Source organism: Coturnix japonica, chromosome Z (genome assembly GCF_001577835.2).
Source record: "Coturnix japonica isolate 7356 chromosome Z, Coturnix japonica 2.1, whole genome shotgun sequence".
Classification (NCBI taxonomy): domain Eukaryota; kingdom Metazoa; phylum Chordata; class Aves; order Galliformes; family Phasianidae; genus Coturnix; species Coturnix japonica.
Window position 1 is genome coordinate 24975141 of NC_029547.1, and position 26436 is coordinate 25001576.

At 38.1% G+C, this 26436-nt stretch overlaps 1 protein-coding gene across 3 annotated transcripts in view; it reads left to right on the forward strand.

Annotated features, from left to right (window-relative positions):
- The window catches only part of RIC1 (RIC1 homolog, RAB6A GEF complex partner 1), a 49385-nt gene extending 23640 nt beyond the window's left edge, over positions 1-25745 (forward strand). Inside the window, exons 4-26 of one of the 3 annotated variants that reach the window (XM_015848970.2) lie at positions 2627-2734; positions 3745-3887; positions 4106-4242; positions 5273-5364; positions 6429-6517; positions 7475-7619; positions 8052-8100; positions 8436-8588; positions 8838-9041; positions 10388-10426; positions 10655-10765; positions 12009-12098; positions 12376-12536; positions 13534-13672; positions 16060-16176; positions 16496-17224; positions 17487-17645; positions 17756-17889; positions 20197-20483; positions 21245-21439; positions 21987-22164; positions 23020-23208; positions 23520-25745. In XM_015848970.2, the coding sequence (XP_015704456.1) occupies positions 2627-2734; positions 3745-3887; positions 4106-4242; positions 5273-5364; positions 6429-6517; positions 7475-7619; positions 8052-8100; positions 8436-8588; positions 8838-9041; positions 10388-10426; positions 10655-10765; positions 12009-12098; positions 12376-12536; positions 13534-13672; positions 16060-16176; positions 16496-17224; positions 17487-17645; positions 17756-17889; positions 20197-20483; positions 21245-21439; positions 21987-22164; positions 23020-23208; positions 23520-23805 (3934 nt within the window). In that variant the 3' untranslated portion in view covers positions 23806-25745. The remainder of the gene's footprint in view (positions 1-2626; positions 2735-3744; positions 3888-4105; positions 4243-5272; positions 5365-6428; positions 6518-7474; positions 7620-8051; positions 8101-8435; positions 8589-8837; positions 9042-10387; positions 10427-10654; positions 10766-12008; positions 12099-12375; positions 12537-13533; positions 13673-16059; positions 16177-16495; positions 17225-17486; positions 17646-17755; positions 17890-20196; positions 20484-21244; positions 21440-21986; positions 22165-23019; positions 23209-23519) is intronic. The other 2 variants (XM_015848972.2, XM_015848971.2) reach the window with 2 other exon arrangements.
- Positions 25746-26436: the final 691 nt, after the last annotated feature.

Sequence of the window (26436 nt, forward strand, 5' to 3'; positions counted from 1 at the left end):
CACCTCAGCACAGGAAAGACATGGAGGTACTGGAGCAGGTCCAGAGAAGGGCAACAGGCTTGTGAAGGGCTTGGAGAATCAGCCCTACAAGGAGAGGCTAAGGAAGCTGGGGCTGTTTAGTCTGGGGAAAATAAGGCTGAGAGGAGACCATATTGCCCTCTTCCTGTACCTGAAAGGTGCTTACAGTGACAGTGGGGCAGGTCTCTTCTCACTAGTGACAAGTGACAGGACAAGGGGAAATGGCCTCAAGTTGCACCAGGGCAAGTTTAGGTTGGATATTAGGAAGAACTTCTTGACAGAAAGGGTAGTTAGGTACTGGAATAGGCTTCCCAGGGAGGTGGTTGAATCGCCATCCCTAGTTGTGTTTANTGTGTTTAAGAGCCGTTTGGATGTGGTACTCAGGGATATGATTTAGTGTAGGGTTTTTAGAGTTAGGGTACTGGTTAGGCTGCGGTTGGACTTGATGGTCTTCAAGGTCTTTTCCAACCTGGGTAATTCTATGATTCTATGATTAGGAGATTGAGTTGTACCACTGATTCTTGATGAGCTATAGTCCTGTCACATTGCTTGGGAACAGTTTGTCTGAGCCCATGTGCCCACATGAAAGGCATATACTCAAACATCTGGTGATTTCTAGTTCTTTTCTGTTCCCCTCTCCAATCCCCAGGGTTATACATTGCAGGTAGTGGCAGAGATTTGATGGAACTAAGCCTTTTTTATTATTATTATCTTTAATCAGATGGAGCTTCCAAAAAATGCATAGTGAGTAAAGAAAGACTCACAACAATAGTAATATTAACTAGTCAAGGTCCTTGCATTTTAAGCCTCCTGTCAGGCTATCACAATAGCTGGCTACTATGAGGTCTGTTTTTTTCCAAGTTAACAGCTTTTAAATTTTTTATGTTTTTTTTTATGTACACTTGTTTAGACAAGGTATGCAGTCTGTGGACATTAAATTAACTAGCTTTTACAGATTTGTTTATTTTTTCTGTGACCCCAATGGTGTTGTTCTTAAAACATGTTAGTATTTCAGTCTGTAAACTTTACCTTGTTAAAGGTTGCTTTCCTCCTATCTCAGCTAGCATAAATCTTAAGCTCAGCTTAAGAATCAGTGTGGTATACGTCAAAGAATAGTTCATCTGAATGCAGTGTTTTGCTATAAAATGATAATGAAATTGAAGTACTTAAAGCCAACTGAGTTCAAGAAAGTCAGGAAAAAGGTTAAGGCATCACTGTGATATCAAACTTCTCAGAAACTGAAGGTGATTTCTCATGCACGGTGTCTCAGATAGTTGCATTGGCTGCCTTGCTGTAGGGTAAGGTATTTTCTTAACTAAAAACCAAGATGACATAGATTTGTGTATATATTTGTTTCTGACTAATGATATTAGACAAAACTCTAATTCATCTACAATGCCTTTGAAATGCGTAATTGGAGTTATTAACCAGTGTGATGCTTTTTTCAACAAAGGATGACGTCAAGTCACAGTAATTATATAGGTCAAGGGGTTTTTTTGTTTGTTTGTTTTTATTAACTGAATATATGGCACATTGAATAAACTATACAGAACAAATAAGGTTGTTATATTTAGTTTGAGAATTAAGTGTGAAACTTAAAATGAGGAAAATATATGTTAGAAGCTTTATCAGTTTCTAGATAGTGAAAGTTTAACATCCTGTTTTAAGAAAGTTCTTGGTCATCTCTTATCCCTTTTCTTGGTAGGTCAAAGGCTCGTATGGGAATAGTCATAGGAATTATTATAATAAATGTCTGCCTGTTGGGTTGTGAGGAATTAAAGATGGAAACATTGATCTGGTAAAAGGAGGTCAAGAAACATGAGTGTAAACCTGCAATGCTTTTTGGCAAAGAACGAATTTGCAATTATTCTAACATTCATTGTCTGCTCATTGTCTTAATTTGCTTGCATACTCCTTACAGACACAGAAGTTGATACTACCAATTACAATTTTTGCTTTAAAATTTTGTTCTATGAGGGCTGTTCTGAAAGTAATACCCCCTGTTTTATTATGTTGGTGTCAGAAGTAGGTGTTGGTGGTATGGCAGTAGAGGTTGAACCTCGTCCCAAGAGTATTCCATTACATGTTGTTGCCATGTGACAGATGGCAGCAGAGAGGCAGTCTGTCAGAACAGTATCTGACATGGAAGTATGGATAGATTAAAAGTGTGTCATTGAATTCCTCCTTGTAGAAAAAATGGCACCCACTGGCATTCATTGACCAAACAGTGAATGTGAGCACACTGAGGTGCTAGGTGTTGCATTTCAGCAGTGACAACAGTGACAGTGGCCTGCCTGTACTGGTGCAGATGTGCAGGCTCTTGAACATCATGGGCATAAATGCATAGCTAATGGTGATGACTGTTGAAAAGTAGTGCGTGGTTGCTGAAAATTTTCCTTATCGAATACTGTTATTGTGCTCTTTGTATCTCTTGTTGTTTCCATGGAAATAAATAGGAGGCATTACTTTTAGAACAACTTGTGTTTCCTGTAGACAGATAATAGGTGTCTGGTATACATAAGAAAAAGTCAGTAAGAATTATAAAAATAACTCTTACCTCTTTTGAGGTAACATCTTGTTTCAATGTTTGTGTTTCTTTCTGTTTTAGAGGAAGCCCACATATAAAGGGAACCCCACATTATAAAGAAGAACAGTGTGCTCCTTCTTTAAATGTTGAAATGAAGAAAGTGTTGGACCTGCAAGCTTCTATCACAAGGTATGTTCATTAATTGCGTTAGAACTTTTTATTGCAGTTGCTTGTTAAAAAGAGAAGAGGAAACTGGATAGGAAGTTTTAGAAAACCTGAAAAGGCAAAAAAGTCAGGTATTCTTTACTTCTGTGCTTGCCAGTGTATTTTGGCACTCTGTAAAAAAGAACATAATACGTTTATGTTCAGTATTGCATTACTATAAATAGTGTTTGTGTGTGGACTCAAAGTATGGATTAGGTATTTAATGGAGACGCAGGTACATAGGCAAAACTGTAGGCGGAATTTCAACATTTCCTCCAGTTGTCTGTGGACATTTCATCTGAAAGATTTTGTTTACCTCTGTTTTTTTGTGGGGATTGCATTCTCTGTAGATAGACTTAATGTAAGAAGTTGGTGAAACTGTGTAACATTAGGGTGGGATGGATAAATTCCCAAATGCAAATTGGAAATAGGTTTCAAAGGAGGAACTGGATATTGAAATATGTGTAGTAAACATTGGGAAAAGCTTTCCTAGAAAGCTTCAGATTGTTATTTACATAAGCATAGATTAACAGTAGTTTTCAGAAATGTAGAGATCTTTTGGGAATTACTTAAGTCCAGTGTCTGCTGAATTAATGGGCTTAGTGAGAGCTCAGGAAGTATTGTTTATGGCCTTGATGATACTGGTAATTTTCTGCTATGGATGAATAATTGATTGTCTTCAGCATCTTACGTTTATCCTGAAGTAATATGAGTATGATCTACAGTTCTTCATGTCTGCTTAAACAATTACTCTGATGATACAAGCCTGTTAATAATTTCTGATTCCCGGAATAGAACAAAGAAGTATTATATTTTATAAACTTGGTATCCTACTGCCTAAAATGCTTACACACTTCAATTATTACTTAATTGGTATAATTTCCCAACTTATTTATGGAAAAGGCAGTAATGTGATGTTTGTTACACTAATTGATAACTCTGTGACATTGATTTGAGTTATAGATTTTAAAGAAAATTACAAATACATTTGTTAGTTTGCAGTCCACATTGGAGGATCTGCTTGTTGCTACTGCTGATGGATTTCTCCATCTTGTTCACTGGGATGGTATGACCAATGGAAGAAAGGCCATCAACCTGTGTACAGTTCCTTTTTCTGTGGACTTGCAGTCTTCTCGAGGTATATATATATTTATATGGTGGGGTCTTTTTGATGTAGAAATATTGTATTATATAAAATATAATGTGCTTTGAAACAGAGATTAGAAAAAAATGCCTTTTTAAAATGTGGACAAAACAGCCTGTTAGCTTTTGCTGTGAAGTAGTGAGTAACTGAAAAGTTGTTGGTTTGCATTGTCACCATATTGACATATTTTTAAATGAGTGATATTTTCTCAGCAGGTTCATTTTTGGGATTTGAAGATGTTTACATCAGAGATATGGAGTACTGTGCCACGCTTGATGGTTTTGCAGTTGTTTTTAATGATGGCAGAGTTGGTTTCATTACACCAATGTCAAGTAGATTCGCTGCTGAGGTATATTCCCTCCAGTATTTATAGCACATGTTCTACAGTAGATATCTATTCCCTGGTCTCCACCTTCCAGTTAGCTTTGCATTTTAACTTCTGTTCAGCTACAAAGAAATAATTTTAAAAAAAATTAATTAAGAGTTAACATAAGAGTAGTACTGTATTTCAAATAAATATTTGAACTAGATTGTTTTAAGGACAGTGCCTGTCTGTGGGAGAGTGTAATTAGCAGCAGGTGAATTTTCTAATTTTATTTGTTTTGGAATGTCATCATAGTTCTGAGGTCTTATTACTGTCTGTGACAGACAGTTTACTTACTAGTTATAAGTGTAGCAATATAAAGAGGTTTCTCCTGTGGCAAAGTATTGCAGCTATTTCTAGCTTTCAACAGAATTTAAGACTAATAAGTATAAGTCTGTTTCTGAGTTTGTTTGTTGGAAGCTCGTCTAAGCTATGTACTTTCTTTCTGTAGCTCAGCCTACAAATCTTACTACATTTTATCATTCAGTCTCTTCTAATCAGGCAGAAGGGCTAGATAATCTCTGAAGGGTCTCTTCAAGCTGAGCTATTTTGTTCTATTACAAAAATAAAAAAACAAAAATAATTTATTTACTTGAGCCTAGACTCCTTCACAGTCTTAAAATATTTACAGTTTCAGTGATTGAAGATGAGGGTTTTGTTCCCCTGCTTTGTGTTTTGTTTCCATCCTTGGTATCACCTACTGGTTTTTATGTGATAGCAGGGATATACTTACCTTATAGGTAATAACTTGCTTTGATTATTCAGAACTTTGTATGTAAAACCTGATTTCATTATTACTAATTGAAAAAGTAAAGAAAGATGCCAGGATGTAGGGGAGCTGTTTACCTGAGCTACGTTATTAATGTTGATATTTGTAATAGAAATTTACTGAGTTGATGGCAGTCAGGTAGCAAATCATTTATATGGCATGCATAGGTAACACATGGATAGAAAGTGGGTATTATGATTGAAAGCACTGTTTAACTCAATGTTTTATGACTTCCTTTCTTTACAGCAGCTCCATGGTGTGTGGGCACAAGATGTGGTTGATGGAACTTGTGTGGCAGTGAATAACAAATACAGACTAATGGCATTTGGATGTGCCAAGTAAGTTTTGAAATAGTGGTTCAATGGGGAATAAAATACAAATTTCCTTGTGTAACACACATACTTATTAATTTTCACCAACTCGTGTTGAAAAAGTTTAATCATGAAAATGATTGGTCTTCCCAGTGTATTATATTATGTTAAGAATCCAGGAGGGAAGGCCTGCTTGAACGGGAATTGCAATTGATACTTTTTTCCAGTTTTGAAGAGAAAAAGTGTTTAGACTAGTAGTAAGGATTGAAATTGTACTACAATTCCAGTTAATTTCAAAGCAGGATTATAAGCTCAATTTTAAGCATTTGTAATAAAGTTGAACAGAAGTAGCGTTTTGTAGCAAACTGACAGAATGATCTGTTTTGACTGGGAAAAATCTTGCTTGTTTAAATATAGAGTACTTAGAAAACTTAAAAAATGTAGTTGTGGTTTTTATTTACTACTTTTTTTTTAATATATGAGGAACTACAGTTCTTCCTATATAACAGTGTTATAGATGGTGTAGAATGCAGTTTTTTTAAAAAGGTGGGTTTTTTTCATAGTATTTTATGACTGTGATCATATAGGTTGTCAAATGTCTTATCAAGTAGTGTTCTTCTAGCAGCAATGATAACACTGTGTGTGTTGGCATTTGCCTTTGAAGAACAGTTACTGTAATACGTAGGTCATAGTTTTCACTGCTGCACTCCTGATGAAACCCTGAAACCTTGGCACCAGGTAAAAATGGAATTTACTCCTACAGTTTGCAATGCAGTTGGAAGCCATAAAAATGTGTGGTTCATATCTACACATATGTTTAGAGAATTAAAAAGTCTTGCTGTATTAATAGTAAAACTTTTTTTTTCCTGGTCCTTGAAATGTATGTATAAGTGTAACTTGACATGGTATGTCTATCCTACGTACTGTGCAACAAGTTTGTAAATAAGTTGTTCTGTTGTATCTGGATGAGTTGAGTTAGTGAGAAAACAGAGTTATGTATGAAAATTAAGGCGTAACCCTTTTATTAACATCTTGAAATTGATGAGAAGTTAAAATGGATTGTAGTCTGAAGTGTCTGTAATTTCTTCCAGTGGCTCTGTGCAGGTTTATACAATAGATACCACCACTGGAGCCATGCAATTTTCTCATAAGTTGGAGCTAACACCAAAACAATATCCAGGTGAGATAATTTTATTGCTTGCATTTTCCAGCTGTTTTTTGGGTACTGGGAAAAAAAAAAAAAAACAAAAAAACCCAACATATTTTTAACTAGTTAAAATTTTATGTCACGACTGATGTCATTAGTTGCTACTCTTGCACATGCATACTGAATTACTCTTGTGTACTTACTCTTTTTGCTGCTTGCTTCTAATTGAGTTTTGGGTGTTTCATATGTGACTTTTTTGATGTAGAGTGAATCTATAGCTGACTGATCGTGCTGCTGTCATGCTGTGTCTTTTGAAGTGCTTAAGGTCTTGGTAGTTCACACATGTCAGCTCTATAGTACTTTTCCATTACTTGCTAAGAAAATGAGAGATTATTGTCAAAACTGGTAACGAATGTATCAAAAGAGGCAGGAGTTAACTTGAAAAGACTGGCATGCAGAGTCCTAAGATTACAGAAAATATTTTATTGTGTAATCCAGCAGCCCCCTGCCAAAACTGCCGTGAACAAAAACCCAGGTTTTGGTGTAGGCTTAGAAGTGAGGAACATAAAAAGGGATGGGTTATGTCTTGAACTGTGCATGCCTGTAAATAACAACAACAACAAAAAATAAATAGGTAAATAAGAGTTTCACATTCATGTGATGTGCCAGGGGAAGAAGTTTCAAGACTGGCTATAAGATATTTTTTTCCCTGAAAACCATCTTACCAGAATTGCAATTATATGATTGTTATGGCGTGGTGTGTTTCTGGCCTGTTTTCACGTATTCTTAGTTTTCTATTCGAACCAAAATTTATTTGAAAGAAAATATTAATTCTTAATGTGTTTTTTATTCAAGTGGATGAATGCAGTGAACAGTTACTGAAAAATCAAGAACTTATTTCTCTGTGTTCTGGTTTCTACTTTTAAGATGAAAGCAGTTGGAGAACATGGCATTTTTTCACATGATATTTTGCTGTCTGTTTTTTATCAGATATTTGGAATAAAACAGGGCCTGTTAAGCTAATCAGGTGGTCACCTGATAGCTGTGTTGTCATGGTGACCTGGGAATGTGGAGGCTTGTCCTTATGGAGTGTTTTTGGTGCTCAGCTTATTTGTACTTTAGGAGGTGATTTTGCGTGAGTATCTTCCTCTCATTAAATTGTAAAATATCATATTAGAACACTTCATTTGTCTAATTAAGATAATGAGAATCTAATACACCATCTTAGTTTTTGATCCTTTGCTTTTATATAATTCCCAACCTATGAAAGTTGTTGATTGTTATTTAGGAGTTTTGAAGCTTTCTGCCCATGAAAGCTAATTCTGCTAAAGATAGACTTTGGCAGACAAACACTGTTAAAATTCCCTTGGTGCCCATATAGCACCAAGGACATTGGCTAACACTCCACAGTGTTACATTTACTTGAGTCACTTAACATCACTTTACCTTTTAGGCTTTATAGCTGAAGATGGATGTAAATACAGAATCATATGGCAATACAAAGATAAGATTATTTCTTATTTTGATAAAGTAGTTCCAATCTCAAACTTTTTGTTCTGTTTTTAAGGTATCAGTCTGATGGTACCAAAAAGGACCCTCTTAAGATCAGTTCTATGGTAAGTATGAATGTAAAAATACTGTCGGAGGTGGATGCCTGTTGATTTATTTTTTTTTAATTATTTGTAGTAAAGCAGCTTTCAGAAAAGTGAACTGGCTTTCTTTAGCATTATTACACTTAATGAATGAAATGTGTATACTGTTCTTCCTTATGCAAATGTTTCTTTGAGAGAAGGGGGGACAGCTGATATTTTTTTTCATCTGTTATACCTGATAATGAAGTATGTATGCAAAGCCTTATTTTTGATGTTGCTTGTAAGAATGAGTGCTTTTCTTGTGTTGGTTTTTTGTTGTTGTTTTGCTTTGTTTTTTAATTATTATTATTTACATCTAGACCTGGGGTTCAGAAGGGTATCATCTGTGGGTGATTTATGGGAATTCTTCTCAAAACATCAAGTCTGAAAGAGATGCAAAAAATGAAGCTCACCAAAGTGGTATTCTGCAGTTTCATTTCATCAAGAGTGCACTCACTGTTAACCCTTGTATGGTAAGGGGTTTTGTTTTCTTGTTGAGTTATTCTTTGTTAAATTGGTCATCTTATTGTAAATTCTTTTGGATAACTGTTTAAAAATACTGCTTTGAAATAATGTAACATAAAGCCTACCACTGTAAAGTGATGTGAAGGTTGAGAACTGCCATAATGCCTGTCTTTCATGTTGTTTAATTTGTTAATTACAATGATCAGATTACACAGAGCTGAAGGTTAATTTTGTTTTATTTTGTTTTGTGTTAATAGAGTAACCAGGAGCAAGTCCTCCTGCAAGGAGAAGATCGTTTGTATTTGAACTGTGGGGATGCAACACAGGCTCAGAATCCAAGAAATACTTCTGCATACTCTGAACATAAGCCTACCAGGGAAAGAGTTCCATTTTCAGAAGGCAGTTTAGATTCTCAGGGTTTAAGCACTTTACTAGGACACCGGCATTGGCATGTTGTACAGGTACTTCTTACTAGTTGCCTGTGTGTTCTATGCTTGCTAGAATTTTGCAGGTCTCATCCCTCTCTGCCTCACTCTTCTTCTCACACATCACTTTCTTCTTCTCTTTAGTACAAAACTGTTGCTATTTTACTTTCTCTTGGGTACGGCTTCTTGACAAATGGTAAAGGAATATTGACCATCTCTACTTTGTGGTTATGAATCTGCAGTCTAATCAATGAGAAAATCGGAACATTTTTTTGATCCTGGGAAGAAGTGTTTTAATTCCTTTCCTGTGCTAAGAGAGAGACTAAATGTGACATGCAAGAAATCCTTAAGGGATTAGTTCTGTTCTTTATATGTTTATGCAGATTGCTTTTAGCATATGCAACTGATGAATACAGCCTTATGATGTTGGCTGTATTTCAAGTAGTCTTAAATGGCACCTGTCTGTGTAATTCAAACCTTACAAAACAAAGCTTGGGAAGAAGAAATTACTTTCCAAGTGTAGTAATGGCACAGATTCTTATTTCTCTGTCATAGAAGAAAAATTAAATATCTCCTAATCTATCATTTTCATACTGGAATTTGAGATGTTTTGCAGAAATTTATTTGGAAAATTATGTACCAGAATGTTATTTTTCACACAGAGCAACAATTGCTCTTATCAAGCCATATGTGACACTAAGCATGTAGGTAAGATTCTGAATACAGTTGAATTTCCACTTTAACTGACTAGATTGAGCTTCTGGACTCTGAAACTGAGGTAGGGCAAAGTCCTCATTCTCTGTGGGAAGAAAACTAGGACAACTTGGAATTTATGTGGAGAGCAGCAACCCTCTGAGAACCAGCAGTTAGTTCATACTGAGGGCACTTAACTGCCTTGTATTAAACCAAGGACTGAAGTTTGATTTTGGATTGTTTCTTCGTTGTCTCTTGTGACATGAGGAATCCAGGACAAAGATGTAATTTGATGCATCCCAGGGAAGTGCTTTCATAACAAGGCTTTTGATCATCCTGGTTTGCATTTTTGATTGGATCAAAAATTTCATGTCAACACTGGAAATCCTTCCTGAGTGCTGTGTTTATCAGATTTTGTACATTTCCATGAAAGATGCTCATGAAAGAGAAGTGACTAAGGGGGGAGAAGTTAGTTATTAATCTATGATGTCGTATGGTGTGTTGTTAACGCACTTCTGTATTTCTTGTTTTAACAGCCTAACATTTATGATTCCGTAGTGTTATTGGGGGAAAAAAGTAATTGTGGTTAAAAAAGGAGTACCAACACCAAAGGTGTTAAAATTAATCTCTATTTTATTGAAGCTTGAAATGGTAATTTTTGTTTGTTTGTTTGTTTGTTTTTATTTTAGATTCATAGTACTTATCTAGAAAGCAACTGGCCAATAAGGGTGAGTGATTTTTAAGAATGTGTTCTTTTTTCTTTAGAAGTATTGGGTTCTTATAACCATTCTTTCTGATTAGATGAGTTCTTAAAGATGAAATCATTATTTTAAATTACGGAAAGACATCTGTGTTGGGTATTAAAAGTAGAAAATATAAAGATACTTCACAAACTTTGCGATGCTTCATTGCTTCATGGTGACATATCTGAGTTTGTTTTGTTTTCTTTTGACCAGTTTTCAGCTATTGACAAGCTTGGGCAGAATGTAGCTGTTGTTGGCAAGTTTGGTTTTGCACATTATTCCTTACTCACCAAAAAATGGAAGTTGTTTGGAAATGTTACCCAGGTGAGAGATTATACAACCTTATTGGGGAATACTTGGGAGGTTGTATTTGTTGGAATGTGATTCTCAGAGAAAACTGAACGTATCTTTTTTAAGATTATCAGCCTGTAGATGCCCTGATTTTTCATATCTTGTTAATGAAATGCCTGAAACATCTTGTGGTTTCGGTGTAATTGTTTGTCTGATTATGAGCTGTTCCAAACATGGCTACGTTTAGTCAGGTGCTGCCTTATGTCTCGTCTGAGAGTTTGTGTGCAGCTCTTCTTCGAATGTTAAACAAATAAATTCTTTCCAGATGTGCCCCGGTGGCGCAGTGGTTAAAGACGCCGCCTTGCAACACTGGGGCCCGGAGTTCGAATACCCCCCTGTGGCGCAAGTGGTAGAAGTGCCGCTCTGCTACACAGAGGCTCGAATCCCGGGGGCTGGACTCGATGATCTCTAAGGTCCCTTCCAACCCGCACGAAACTATGAAACTATGAAAGGTTTGAAAGAGTTGGGGGTTGCCAGTAGACAAGGAAAGCTGTGTTTTGTAGGATATTTGTCCTTCATGTACGGTTCTTCAGTACTTTCATTATTTTCAAACAGCTTTTTTAAACTGTGTTTCCACTGTCAGTAAAGTTTGTGTAGATTGTGTCTGTCTTTGAGATTACCTACAGAATGTACATATGTGTATGTGTGTATGTATTTTTTGAATGTATGTAGTTCACTCCGAAAGTAATTTCTCCTTATTTCCATCAAAACTACAACAGACAGAGAGCATAAAGCACTGTTTGGTAGAGCAAAGTCTCAGCTACAGAACACTGTTTTTCAACATAATCACCACCATTAGGTATGCGTTTTTGTCAGCAATGAACAAGAGCCTTTATACTGCACTCATAAAAATATGCACCTGTGGAGATTCCCACTGTTGCTAATGGTGGGCTCACCACCTACCATCTCACCGTGCTCACATCCACTGGTTGGTCTCCAGAAATGTTCAGCAAGTGCCAGTGAATGCCAGTAGGTGCCATGCATCTGCTCCATCCACACTTCCACATTAGACACCGTTTTGTCAGACTGTCACTTGGCAGCTAAATACAATGAAATATTGGTGGAAAAGTTCAGTCTCTACTGCCATCCCATCAACATCAGCCTCTGATGTTGTGGGACAACATAGTAAAGCAGGAGGCATTACTTTCAGAGTTGCCCTCATATACGTATATATGCATTTGTCATTTGCTTGCCTTTTTTCTTTTTTCCTTTTCAGGAGCAAAATATGATGGTAACTGGTGGCTTAGCTTGGTGGAATGACTTCATTGTTCTTGCATGTTATAATTTAAATGATCACCAGGAAGAGGTGAGGTGTTTTTCTTCAAAGTTAATAAATCTTGCTTAGTATATCAGAACTGTTCCAAAGCAGTAGTATAAATGTGAAAAATTTCAATTAATTCTTTTTTTCCAAACTAGTGAATGGAATTCCTTAAGTTTGTTCAGTACTTCAGATTTGGCTCTATTGTTCTTTAACTAGTTTAGATGTAGTAGCATAATGTAAAATTAATATAAGTGGATGTTGTACTGCTGTCAGTTTGTTAATTAAACAGTACCTGTACTTAAACTGCTGGTTTTCCTTGTAGCTGAGAATCTACTTGCGAACATCTAATCTTGACAATGCATTTGCACATATCACCAAAGTGCAAGCAAACACATTACTACTGAGTGTCTTCCGAGACATCGTAATATTGTTCAGAGCAGATTGTTCCATTTGCCTTTACAGTATTGAGAGAAGGCACGAAAGGTGAGTATTAGTATTTAAAACTTCTTGCGGTAACGTACTTGTAAGACTGTTCTCAGTCTGAGTGAATTCTTAAAATAAAGTTGTTTGAGAACCTGCTGAATCACATTATTAAACGTAATGTTGGAGGGATAGGTGTTATCTCTGTACACAGCTGATAATTCATGAGTTTTGTTTTATGGCTATATTCAGATGCTCAGATGCAGAGTTAATGGCTGAAGTACACAGGCTATGTCTGTACAATTGTGTGGTATGTTCTACCTGATAGTAACTTGAAAATTGAATATAAACAGAAGAAGGTACTGAATGACACCCGCTGAACTGAGTATTTTCAGTCCAGACTGTTTCTTAACATCAGAGGTAGAAATCTGTGAGGGTGGAGGTGGAAAAGCAAAGGAGGAAAAAAGTTTGGTTTGTGGTGTGGTTGTGGGGAACTCTTCTGGTGCAAAAGCAGCAGCAATGAAGAGACATATTTTCAGAGAATAAGCCAAGTGACCCTGGAGAAGAGAGGTCCCCAAATAGGTTTTGAGTATCTGAGTAGGTGATTTTTCTTCCACACTGTATATTTGACTTCAGTCGAATACAGGGGAGCTTTTTTTTAGCAGAAAGTAAGCTATTGACCCACTGCAGAGGAAAATATTTTCTATGTTGTTTTTTCACAAAAACCTAATTGGTTTAGACTGAACCACCTGGAAGGTAACTGGAGTCTTATTCTAAAGTATCGATCTGATGATGTGTTCCATCCACTCACACAATTCTGTTACCCAAAATGGTCAAGATATAGTAGCCTTGCTTAGTAAGCTTATTTTATAACATTATATAGTGCAAATAGGTGAACCTATGAGATACCTGATTAGAGGGGAAGAAAGAGGAGACATCATTTTAATCTGTAAATTGTTTGCAAGGTTAAATTGCTTATTTTCATTAGGTTTACTTCAAGAAACTAATTTTGTGCAAAAATGCTGCAAAACAATTGCTAAATAGTTACCTTTTATTTCAGTCTTAACCCTACTGCCAGTGTCCAGGTTCTTCAAGAAGTGTCCATGTCTCGATATATACCCCATCCCTTCCTTGTAGTGTCTGTTACATTGACATCTGTGAGGACAGAGACTGGCATCAGCTTGAAGATGCCTCAGCAGGTATGAAGAATTTGTTGCGTGGATTTGTTAGCTTAAGTCTCAGAAGTTAACAGACTGATGAATAAGTGATCAGTTGGTTCTGTATAGTAAAATTACTTGTGTATTTTTTCTATTTTGCTTTTCTGTATACTTTGAGAATTGAAAGGAAAAAAGAGTAAACTCTTACCACTTTTTCATACCTTTATTTGTCATGTTGTAAAGTTTGGGGCTGAATTTTGGAGGAAAAATTAAACTTGGCTATAATTCTGGGGGTATGTTTCTCTGTTTTGTGTTAAATACTGAAAACTAGAGCTGATAAACATTGATTGAGATGTGAGGTTGATGCTATGTCTTACCTGTAGGAAATTATTATGGCCACTGAAAAGCACAGTGTGAAGAAAAACTGGATTTTTGTTGTCTGTGATTTAAGCTTAATTATTTGTTTATCTGGGGTATAAATTCCTGTAATCTTAGAGCAGTTACCTTAAGATAGTTGTGAAGTTGGACTAGCTGTGAGGTAAACCTCTAGATATATGAAAATATGTCTTTTACTTCACTTACCAAAGCCACTGGCAGGCACTGAAATACTGCTGTAGATGTAAAATCTGAAGGCTTTGTTTACTTCATCTTATTCTATTGTAGTCTTCCATAAACAGAACATGCAACCTGAGACTTCCATGTGTTCTTCAGGAGCATAAGGGACAGTGTGCTTGTCATTTCCTAGTCTGTTTTGCTGTGAGCCTGTGTCCTTGCATATGAAATATCTGACCTCTAGCATTTCTTAATTTTGAGGAAAAGGTATTGATATTTTTTAGAGCACTGCTACTATTTTAAATATAACTTCACACTGAATTTATGCCTTTTCTTCCTAAGAGCTCATGGTCTTCAAACTGTCAGTCCTGCAACTGCATGCTTTCCTAGTAGGCAGATGTTACAGATGCTTGCTTACTCTGATGGGTTCATGTTCCAAAATGATGTTTCACTGTTAGCCTTACCTCTTCTCTGTTAAGTCCTGAAAGGACATAGTAGCATGCACAATCAAGTGATCAGATTTAAATAGCCCAGACTGCCAAACAAAAGCTGTCAAGCCAGTAGTTACACAACACTATCTACTAACATAAATATCATACATTGGTAGTGACTGAAAGATAATCATTAATGTTTGCGCTGAATATAATATTATGCTGCCCTTTAAACAAAGCAGTAAGCCTGATGTAACATCACGCTTTTCAGTGTTGTCACTCATTAGTGACCTTAATTCTTCATGCTTCAAATTTCTTGGAGTACTGATGGATTTCCTGTCTCCATGGGCTTGGCTGGAGAAAGACCTTCTTAATTTTAGGCAGTAACAAACACATGGAATGGATCTAATAAACAAAATATCCAGTAATTACTCTTTTTGCACAAGAACTGTATAAATGCATCTGTAGGTATTCAGTTCTGCTTCAGTTCTGCACTGAGGCATATTTTATCAGCTCTGTATGGATCAAGTGAATTCATTTGGGCTGAAAGGGGATTTAAACAGATAAATAAAACAACAAATGAAACTGTTCCTTGAAAGGTTGTGTACCTAGACACATGTCTGAAGGCTAAAATAAGGGATATAAAATTCTAACAAAACATTCCTTGAAAATTTTTTTATTTCTTTTGGAATGGTAAATTAACATCATATGTATATATAGATACACACATACATCTTGAGCATCTTGAGTATCTTGAAAACAATCTCATGGCTAATGATTGTGAAGCCAACATGTGTATGTGTATATTTATAAATATAATGCACATATGTGGATTTTGTGTGAAATTTTGTTTAAATTAAAATATTGTGCAATTCAGATTAAGCATTATGTAAATACACCTGCATCATGAAGTTTCAGGTCAGTTGTGGGCATGTGTGAACAAGGCTCTAAGTTTACAGGGAGCTGGCAGTTCATTTAACATAGTTGCAGCTATGTAACTAATGTCTTGCAAGTTTACACAGCATCTTATCTTGTAACATGTCAACTCGTGTTGTAAAATGGCTATGGAAGGCAGTGTGTGCAGTTCAGACATGCCCTGTTTATACATGTTACTTCGAGCAGGTAAAAGTCTCAGAACAGGTTGGATATGTTTGGATTTGTTGGGTTTTTGTTGGTTTTTATTGGTTTTTTGTTTTTACCAGAAAAGCATAAGCTGAGAACTCTGTACAGCTCCCCTTTATGGGCAGAACTTGCCTTAGAGAGTAACAGAAAATGTAGTATCTTAAAATTTGTGGATAATAACTGTGAGCTTTTCTTGCAGAGACAGTGCGGTCAATTTATTGTTTTTATTCTGGGATTATGTTGTGGTTACGTATGCAAAAATCTTGTAGTTTTGTGTTGGTTTTTTTTACTAATGTAATTTCCATAACACTTATTTATCCTTAGGCTTGTGAAGCTGAAAGTATTATGCTAAACTTAGCAGGACAGCTCATTATGTTGCAAAGGGATCGATCTGGTCCTCAGATACGTGACAAGGACAGTAATCCTAATCAAAGGAAGCATGTGAGTAAGCATATGTTAAATGTTGTGATGGATTCAAAGATGACAATGACTGGTGAAATTGTGGATGAGTGTGGTTCAGGAATTTAAAATGCGGGGTAGATATTTATGAAAAGAAACATATAATTTTCCAGGATTAATTATTATCTGGAAATAAATAACTGCTTTCCTGGTACAAGGTAGTGCTTACAAGGTAGTGTTTTCTCAGGTGCTTTGCAGAGAGATAAAACTCTTGGCTAAAAGAACAGCTCCTCTGAAGGTTTAAAAACAAAGAATAATTTGTTTGATGTGTTTTTTGTTGTTGTTGATTTTTCTTTTTTAGCTGCCTTTTTGTGCTCCAGTTGTACTAGCCCAGTCTGTTGAAAATGTATGGACTACTTGCAGGATCAACAAACATAAGCGCCACTTATTGGAAGCTCTTTGGCTCAGCTGTGGTGGGGCAGGTATGAAAGTCTGGCTTCCCCTCTTTCCCAGAGATCATCGAAAGCCACATTCCTTTCTGTCAAGACGGATCATGCTGCCTTTCCACATCAACATATACCCACTGGCTGTTTTGTTTGAAGATGCCTTGGTTCTTGGTGCTGTTAATGACACTGTGCTCTATGACTGTTTATACTCTCAAACCAGTGCTAGAGAACACTTGGAGGTTCTCTTTCCTTTCTCTATTGTTGAGAGAACCTCTCAGATCTACCTCCATCACATCTTACGCCAGCTCTTGGTTAGGAACCTTGGTGAACAAGCCTTGCTTTTGGCTCACTCCTGTGCCACGTTACCATACTTTCCTCATGTACTAGAACTGATGCTTCATGAAGTGCTGGAAGAAGAAGCTACCTCGCGGGAACCCATTCCCGACCCTCTGCTTCCCACTGTGGCAAAATTCATTACAGAGTTCCCCCTCTTCCTGCAGACAGTTGTTCATTGTGCTAGGAAGACAGAGTATGCTCTGTGGAATTATCTTTTTGCTGCTGTTGGAAACCCAAAGGACTTATTTGAAGAGTGCTTAATGGCCCAAGACTTGGACACAGCTGCCTCTTATCTCATAATCCTACAGGTAATGGTATGCTCTGTATTGCAACTGTATTATTTAAAAAAAAAAAAAAATCTTTATACCGAAGTTATTTATGCTAAACAAATTTTAAGTTCAGTGATAATGAATATCAGAATATTGGGCAATGTGAGTTGTTAGCTTACTATTACAAAAAAGCAAAATCTTCTAATTTCTGTTATTTTTGAATGTGACGTAAGGTTTGACTTAATACCTTTACTTGTCAGTGGCAAACACAAATGACTTAATTATTCTTTTTTATTTGCAGAATATGGAAGTTCCAGCAGTTAGTAGACAACATGCTACTCTCCTGTTTAACACTGCCTTAGAGCAGGGAAAGTGGGATCTTTGTCGTCATATGATCAGATTTCTTAAAGCCATCGGTTCTGGAGAAACAGAGACACCTCCAGCTACACCAACAACTCAGGTTTGTGGTGAAAACAGTAAATACTGTACATCAAACTTTCCATGATCTATCTTGCTGTTATGCAGTATGTTTACTCAATCGATAGTAAGTTTGGGTTTTCTTGGTTTTAGGAACCTAGTTCAAGTAGTGGCTTTGAATTCTTCAGACATCGCAGCATTAGTTTATCCCAATCAGCAGAGAATCTCCATAGCAAATTTAATTTGACAAAAACACTGAGTATGCCGTCTGGCCCATCAGGAAAAAGGTAATGTCTTCTCCTTCCCTACTTTGCTAGGTAACGTACTAGCTCTCTTCCCAGTTTAAGCTATGGTATTGCATGCTAGAGCTAAATTTGTCATTATCTCCCTCCACAGCATTCTGTATTTGTTGTTTCTAGACTCTTGTAATGCTTGTGCCTCACTTATGTTCTCTCACAAAAACAAACATGGAGAAGCCCGAGGTCCTCCATAAGCTTAGTCTGAGTCTTCACTGACAGTCACACTTCTCAAACCTCTCACATCCCTGGACCATTAGGTGGGGGTCAGAGTTGCAAAATACCTGACTGTAGGAGCGGAGCAAGTCAGAGACCACCTCATGAAACTGAACTTACACAAGTCCATTGGGGCTGAATGATTTGCATCCCAGGGTCCTAAAGGAGCTGACAGATGTGGTTGCCAAGCCACATTCCATCATATATGAAAAGTCGTGACTGACAGCTGAAATCCTCGATGACAGAAAAAAAGGAAACATCACTCCCATTTTTAAGGAAGACGTGCTCCTCAATATGGAAATCTTGAAGGCACAAGAACAGGCTGGCCCTGAATGCTGTAAGGCAAACCATAGGGGAAGAAGACAAGTGTGGATGAACTGGGAGCTGTTGTTGAGAAAAAGAGAGTCTATGTCCTCTGGGAGGAGGAACAGGCTACATGGGGAGATTACAAGGGAGTTGCTATGGTATGCAGGGAGGAAGTTAGGAAAGCAAAAGCCCGACTCGAATTTAGATTGGCCACGACAGTAAAACAGAATAAAACAATCTTTTTACAAATATATCAAGGAAAAGAGGAGAACCAAGGAAAATATCCAACTTCTACTTGATGCAGCGGGGAATGTGGCCACTGGGAATAAGGAGAAGGCTGAGGTCCTCAATGTCTTCTTTACAACTACCTTTAATGGGCAGACCAGTTATCCTCAGGGTACTTTGTGCCCTGATCTGAATGACCGGGATGCAATGCTGAATACACCCCCAGTGGTTCAGGTGGAGACAGTTAAAGAGCTCCTCCTCCACCTGGACTGCCACAAGTCCATGGGACTGGACAGACTCCACCCTTGGGTGCTGAGGGAGCTGGTGGGGGTGACTGCTGAGCCGCTCTCTGCCATCTACCAGCACTCCTGGTTATCTGGAGAGGTCCCAGAGGATTGGAGACTTGCTGATGTGACTCTCATCTACAAGAAGAGCCATAAGGAGGATCCGGGGAACTACGGGGTCTGTGAGCCTGACCTCAGTACCGGGGAAAGTTACGAAACAAATCATCTTGGAAGAGATCACACAGCATGTGCGTGGTGTCCAGGGGATCAGGCCCAGCCAGCATGGGTTCATGAAAGGCAGGTTGTGCTTGGCCAACCTCATTTCCTTCTACAACTGGGTGACCTTACTGGTAGATGACAGAAAGGCAGTTGATGTAGTCTACCTAGGCTTCAGCAAAGCCTTTGACACGGTCTCTCACAGTATTCTCTTGAGGAAACTGGCTGCCCATAGCCTGGACAGGTATACCCTTCTTTGGGTAAGGAACTGGCTAGAGGGCCGTGCTCAGTGGGTATTGGTTAATGGAGTTAAGTCCAGCTGACAACCTGTTAAAAGTGGTGTCCCCCAGGGGTTGGTACTCGGGCCCATTTTGTTTAATATCTTTATTGATGAACTATATGAGGGGATTGAGTGTACCCTCAGTAAGTTTGCAGATAACACCAAGCTGGGAGGAGGTGTCAACCTGCCTGAGGGTAGGGAGGCCCTTCAGAGGGATCTGGTTAAGCTGGATTGCTGGGATGAGGTGAATGGGATGAGGTTCAGCAATGCCAAATGCCAGGTCCTGCACTTTGGCCACAATAACCCCATGCAGTGCTATAGGCTTGGGGCTGAGTGGCTGGATGACTGTGAAGAGGAAAGGGACCTGGGGATGCTGGTCGATGCTCGGCTGAACATGAGTTGACAGTGTGCCCCTTCCAACCCAAGGCATTCTGTGATTCTGTTACTAATGCTTGAATTTTCTCTAAAATTGTTTCTCAGAAGTTACTTTGCAAAGTAACCTGCTGTTTGTATTTATTTATTGTATTGTATTGCTTATGGTTTGGTGTTCTGTACGGGTGCTGCTGTTGCAATCTCCTTTGGTTATTTCACTTTCCCTATTGTGGCAGTGATCCCACTTATATTCTTTTGGAGAATATAAGGCAGGAAGGAATGTTGGAAGCTGTTCTTATTGGTATATGGAAAACTGCTCCACTTGTATTGCAGCAGTGGCCAACAGTCCATACAACTCAGTTCAGTGTTTCACTTGACTGTTGTCTGGTTTGTCCATAGGTGGAGTAAAGACAGTGACTGTGCTGAGAATATGTACATTGACATGATGCTCTGGCGACATGCCCGGCGCCTGCTAGAAGAAATCAAGCTGAAGGACCTTGGTTGTTTTGCTGCACAGTTGGGCTTTGAGCTCATTGGCTGGCTGTGCAAGGAGCGAGCCAGAGCTGCCCGTGTGGAAGACTTTGTTAGTGCTTTGAAAAAGCTACACAAGGATTTCCTCTGGCCACTTCCAGTCATGCCAGCTTCATCTATTAATTCACCGTTCAAGAATGGAAAGTACAAGACAGGTGCTGTAACATATGGGTTGATTTGGATTAGGTTCTTTTCTGCAGTCCTACTTCCATCAGTTTGAATATCTCCTTCAGCTCATCCAAGCAAACAGGCTGAGACTTATCACCTGTGTAGCTTGCTCACACAGGGCATATTTTCTGAAGGGATTTTGTTTAGCATAGACCTCATCCCTTCTATGGTCTGATTTACTGAGGTTTCTTGGCTGCACTGGAATGGGTATCACTTGTGCAGATAGTAAGTTGGACTGAGATATTGCTTGCTGATGTGTAACTGCTATATAACATTATGAAAATAGACATTTTTATATAGTTTTTTGATGAGAATTTAATTATTATGTATTAAAAAAAAATACAAAAACCTCATCTATAAAATTTTCTATCTTGTAGAGGACTAGAAGTTTGAAAGCTTGCTGTAAACCTTTGCATTGTTACTCTCAGTACACTGGTTTACCTTGATACAGCAGAGTTGATATTCACTACCAAATATTTGTCTTCCTGGTAGTAGCAGCACCATTATTTAGTTCTGTTGTTGCTATTACTGTATTAGCTGATGGTTCTTTTATGGCAGTGCAGGTATAAATAGCTGATGAGAAATTTTTGAAATATCCGAACTTTTGCTATATTCCTTTGACTTTGTTGAGCTCAACAAATTGAGCATTGATTTATTTGCAACTTACAGCTTCCTGAAGTACCTGAAGAGAACTGTACAGTGATTCTTTTTGATGATTACATGACTTTTTTTCTTTATTTTATTTCAGCTATGGGAGAGCAGCTGATAAAATCTCAGTCAGCAGATACCTTTGTAAGTATGGAAATGGACACAGGGGTTTCAAACACACCTCGGAGTCGCAGCTGGCTTGGCACTATTGGCTCATCTCAGAGGGAGATGGACACAGCCTCATCCCATGGACCACACATGCAAGATGCGTTCCTTTCTCCTTTGCTAAGTAAAGGTTAGTCACACTTCCTTCTGTTTGCTTACTGGAAAAATGCACCTGGAAGTATTGTGCCTACATTCTAGTATTTGTATGTGATGGCTGTATTGTTGCTTCTCACAGCTGCTGAAGTAATGTTGGGCTGTGGGGAGGAGGAAGAGAACATAATGAAAAATAAAGACAATTAGCCTGATATAGTTTCTTTTATTTTTTCCCACAACTTTTAGAAAAGTAAAGTAAAAATTGTGTAATTCTAAAAAAAAAATAAAGTATATAGCAGATATTAAATGAGAAGAAAAAATATTTTTCTATTGCACCATCTTGTACTGCTGTCTGGTGCTGGTCTGGATGAACACCTTTGAGTTCAGTGGACTTTGATAAGCATTTTGAAACACTTCGGTTTAAACAGAAGTTAAATCAGTAATCTCTAAATATTGACAGGTGAATTCTAGTAATAGTTTCATAAATAACTAAAACAGTGGTTTGCAATTACTCAATAATTGAGCAATTTCGGTAGGGAGTGGTTCAGAAATACTGAGTCTTAATTTGTGAACGTTTTTGGTAGGTGACGAATGCAGCATTGGTTCAGCAACAGACCTGACTGAAACAAGTTCAATGGTGGATGGTGACTGGACCATGGTGGATGAAAACTTCTCCAGTCCAAGTCTAACACAGTCAGAGCTTGAACATCTTTCTCTAGAACTGGCTAGTAAAGGGCCACACAAGTCACAAGTTCAGCTGAGGTAAGTTAAATACTCACTGCACTTAAAATAAGAAATGAATAGTAGTATCCAGCATTACGAGAAAGAAACACCATCTACAGACTCGCATGCCGGGATTTTGAGGGGTACAAAGTTCAACAAGACCAAATGCCAAGTACTGCGCTTTGGCCACAACAGTCTCAGGCAGTGCTACAGGCTTGAGGCAGAGTGGCTGGAAGACTGTGAGAGAAATGGATGTAGGGATGCTGGTTGATGCTTGGATAAATGTGAGCCGTATGTCCAGGTAACCAATGGCATGCTGGCTTGTATCAGAAATAGTCTTGCCAGTAGGAGCATGGAGGCAATTACCTTCCTGTACTCAGCTCTGGTGAGACCACACCTCAAGTATTTGGGCTCCTCACTGTAAGAAAGACACAGAGGCCCTGCAGTGTGTCCAGAGAAGGGCTGTGAAACCTAAGTCTTATTAAGAGAGCCTGAGGGAACTGATTGCTCAGTCCAGAGAAGAGTAGGCTCAGGAGTGACCTTATTGCTCTCTATAGCTGCCTGAAAGGAGGTTGTGGAGAGCTGGGTGTTGGCCTTTTCTCCCACATAACTAGTGGTCAGACTGAAGGCCTCAAGTTGCGCACTGAGGTTGGCTATTAGGAAAAATTTCTTTGCAGACAGAGTGGTCAGTTGCTGGAATGGGCTGCCCAGGGAGGTGATTGAGTCACTGCCCCTGGAAGCGTTCAAGAAACATTTAGATGTTGTACTGAGGGACATGGTTTAATGGGGAAATATTGGTGGTAGGTAGATGGTTGAACTGGATGATCTTGGAAATCTTTCCCAACCTTGGTGATTCTAAGAAAACAATTCAGTGGGATGTTTTTCTCAATATAGGTACTTGCTACATATCTTCATGGAAGCAGGATGTTTGGATTGGTGTATTATCATAGGTCTTATCCTCAGAGAGTCTTCAGTAATCAACCAGGTTTTCAGTATAATGCAGTCCTCTGACATTGATGGGGAAATCTGTCAGAATATCAAGACTGGCCTATATGCTGTTGACAAATGGGCATCTACAGATTGGTAAGTGTTATTTTCTGTCTTGATTTCCATTCCAGTTATGGATACTTGGTTACTCAGTAAGTTGCCTAAAAAAATAAGTTGGGGTCATCTTAGCCTTAGATAAGCAATTATTTTAAAACACTTTTGCAAGAACTTTATGGATAGTCACTTGATGGAGTTGGAGTCAACCTTTTATGGGTTCTGTACATGAAGAGTGCTAGAAGATAACCTTTTATACTCAACATCTCCTAATGAATGCTTATTAGGCGTTTGGCAGAAGTAGTATAATTAACTTTATTAACTCAAGGTTTCCCTTACCATTATTTTTCTAGCCCTGGGTACAAGCCATTTCTAAATGTCATCAAACCGCAGATCCAGAAGCTGAGTGAAATAGCAGAAGAGCAAGTGCAGCCTGAAGCTTTTCAGCCAGTGAATCCCTCTAAGGTTACAGAACAAGCAAACATCAGAGCTGAGGAGAGCAGGACTTCGTCTAGCCATGGCACTAACCCTCAGAGTGATGCTGGCAATAGCAGTGCTAGCAGGCATGAAGAGGACAAGTCCAAGACTGAGGATGAGGAATCATTTCAAGAGGGCAGTTATGACTGCACTGTGTCTTAAGTGAAAAATGAACTACATCCCAAACATCAGGTGTGAAAGGAAGCAAAGCAGCTCTAGACATGCTTCCGTGTTTTGGAGTAGGATTTCTCTTTTATATTTAATCTTTCAAATGTAAATTGGGGATAACGTAACTAAGGAGCAGTTTCATCTGGTAATGTCAGAAGGCAGATTTTCTTTTCTTTTTTAAATGCAGTCTTCAGACTGGAGCTCTGGGTTTTGATACCTAACAGTGCTGAGAGACAGTGGACGCACATATAGACAGGTTCAGTTAATGTCCATAAGGCCCGCTACAGCACAGACACGTTCTGGAGATGCTACTACAGTGCTTTTTACTTGAGTTTAAAAGGTAAAGAGGAGCTTAGATCTAAAAGTTATTCTCCTTCCCACCTCGCCTGCCTAAGAAATGTCTGATCAATGCAAATGGGTTTAATATCAATATTTTGTATGAAAGGAGTGTAAAATATATTGTATGTTTTTTGTGAATACTCTTGTACAAATATTCAAGGCTGTACCATATTTGAAGGTACCCAATATGTATTGTGCATGTTTCTAGATTCCTAGTAAAGTCAAAGCAGAGTTGCACTTCTTTCTGGATGAAGCATACTTTACTGACCGAGCAGAGACACAAGGTGGCTTTTTTTTGTTGTTTTACTGCCACTTACAGATCTTATACTTGGGTTTAAGGGATTGCTGAAGGTTATTTATTTCATTGTAAATTCTTTTCTGAAAAATGGATTTTTTTAAATGTAAATATTCATCATATACTCTAGCTATGAGAAATCAGTTTAAAAGCTCATACTTAGACATTTTTTCAAGCATTTTATAATATGCATTCTTGTAACTAAGACTTATTTAACTTTCATACAATGTTATGAAAAGCTGGCTGCAGAAGTCTGTTGCTTTGAGGTACTTATTTTTTCTAGCTGCTGTCCCTATGTAATAACTACCTGTAACAGTATTAATTTAGATATTAGCTTCTTTGTACTGTGCAATCTGAACAAAAATGCAACATTGCTCATTTTATACAAAATAAACTAGTTTATTTTTTATAACATCACTTGATTACTGACATGGACCAAACAAGCCATCATAGGGTAGTTGCAGCACCTGTTGCTTTCATAGTGTAGTTACTAAGTGCACATCCCTTTAAACCCTGAAAACTAACAGCATTCACATTTAAGTTGAAATAAATTGTGGTTTCATTGCCTCTCTTTCCTTTGCAGATAAGATCAAGTGCTTTAAAATGTAAAACATTAAATGGTTGCTTTACAGTGGCTTTACTAAGCCAGTACAACCAGTACAAGTGCAATAACAGTATTACCTGGAAAGGTGGAGATTTAGCGAATGGAGCTTGAATCTTTACCTACGAGTTGAAACTAATATCAAAGTTACAGCAAAGAAGTCCACTTCAGGAGCCCAAGCATTAAGTTTAGTCTGCATCATAGTTACTGGTTATAGGCAACGTCCGTCATACTTCCTTCTTTCCAATTTAGGACCTACAAGCCTGTTGTGATCTGACATCAGAATCCACTGTTGTTCTAAGGGGATATTTAGAAGGCTTTTTTGTTTTGTTTTGTTTATGGAAAAACCTATTTAATTTCTAAGTTTTCATGTTAAAACAAATAAAACCTGTGCTTCAAGTTAATATTTTTCTGTGATTCTGTGGTAATGCTGCAGGCCAAGCCCAACCTGATCATCTTTCTGCTGTTCAGGTTTGGATCTGTACAAGCAAACAAACACGTTAATTGATATATGACAATTCTTGATATTAAAATTCTTACTGCTGTGCTGCTGTTGTTTAGCAGTTAAATCTAGTTGTGAAATTTCAGAAGTTTGTACTTCTCTGGTAGTAATTATCTCTATGCAAACAACGTGCTAATTTTGTATTTAAATTCCACTGCTGTTATACTGTGATTAAAAGACAAATGCATTCAACTTTACCTGCAGTTACTCCTGTGGAAAATCACACTTCAAGCTAATGGCAGTGATCCCTGACAAATGCCTGACAAACATTGTGGTAATGTGCTATATAATATAGAATAGCTGTGTTGCAGAGTTGTTTGTTCTACAGGATAATATCAGGCTTCTAAGTTAAATACTGCAGCATGTGGAGAGCCCCTGCTGGGTGTAAGCTCACCTGGGTGGGACAGCACAGGTGTAGTGGAGTAGATGATGTACTGGAGCAGCCTTTTCCTGAAGGACTAACCAGTGAAGAGGAGGACTGCACTGAAGTGGTTCATGAAGAATGAAACCCTGTGGGAGGGACCCCACACTGAAAAAGGAGATAACCACGATGTGGAAGGAGCAGCAGCGACTTCCCCAGCCCTGTGTGCACTGCCAGGAGGGAGGGAAGTAGAAAACTTGGGAATGTGCAGGTGTAAAGCTGAGCCTGGGAAGAAGGTGGGGGTGGAAGAAAGGTATTTTCAGTCCTATCCCTTTCTCATCAACCTACTTTAATTTCAGATTGGCCATAAATTAAATGTTTTCCCTAGGTCAGGTCTGTTTCTTGCCTGTGATGGTAGATTATCTCCCTGTCCTCATTCCAATCCTGAAGCTATTTCATCATACAGTCTCTCCCTGCCCTGCTTGAGGAGGGGCAGTGCAAGCAGCGTGGCAGCCAGATGAGGTTAA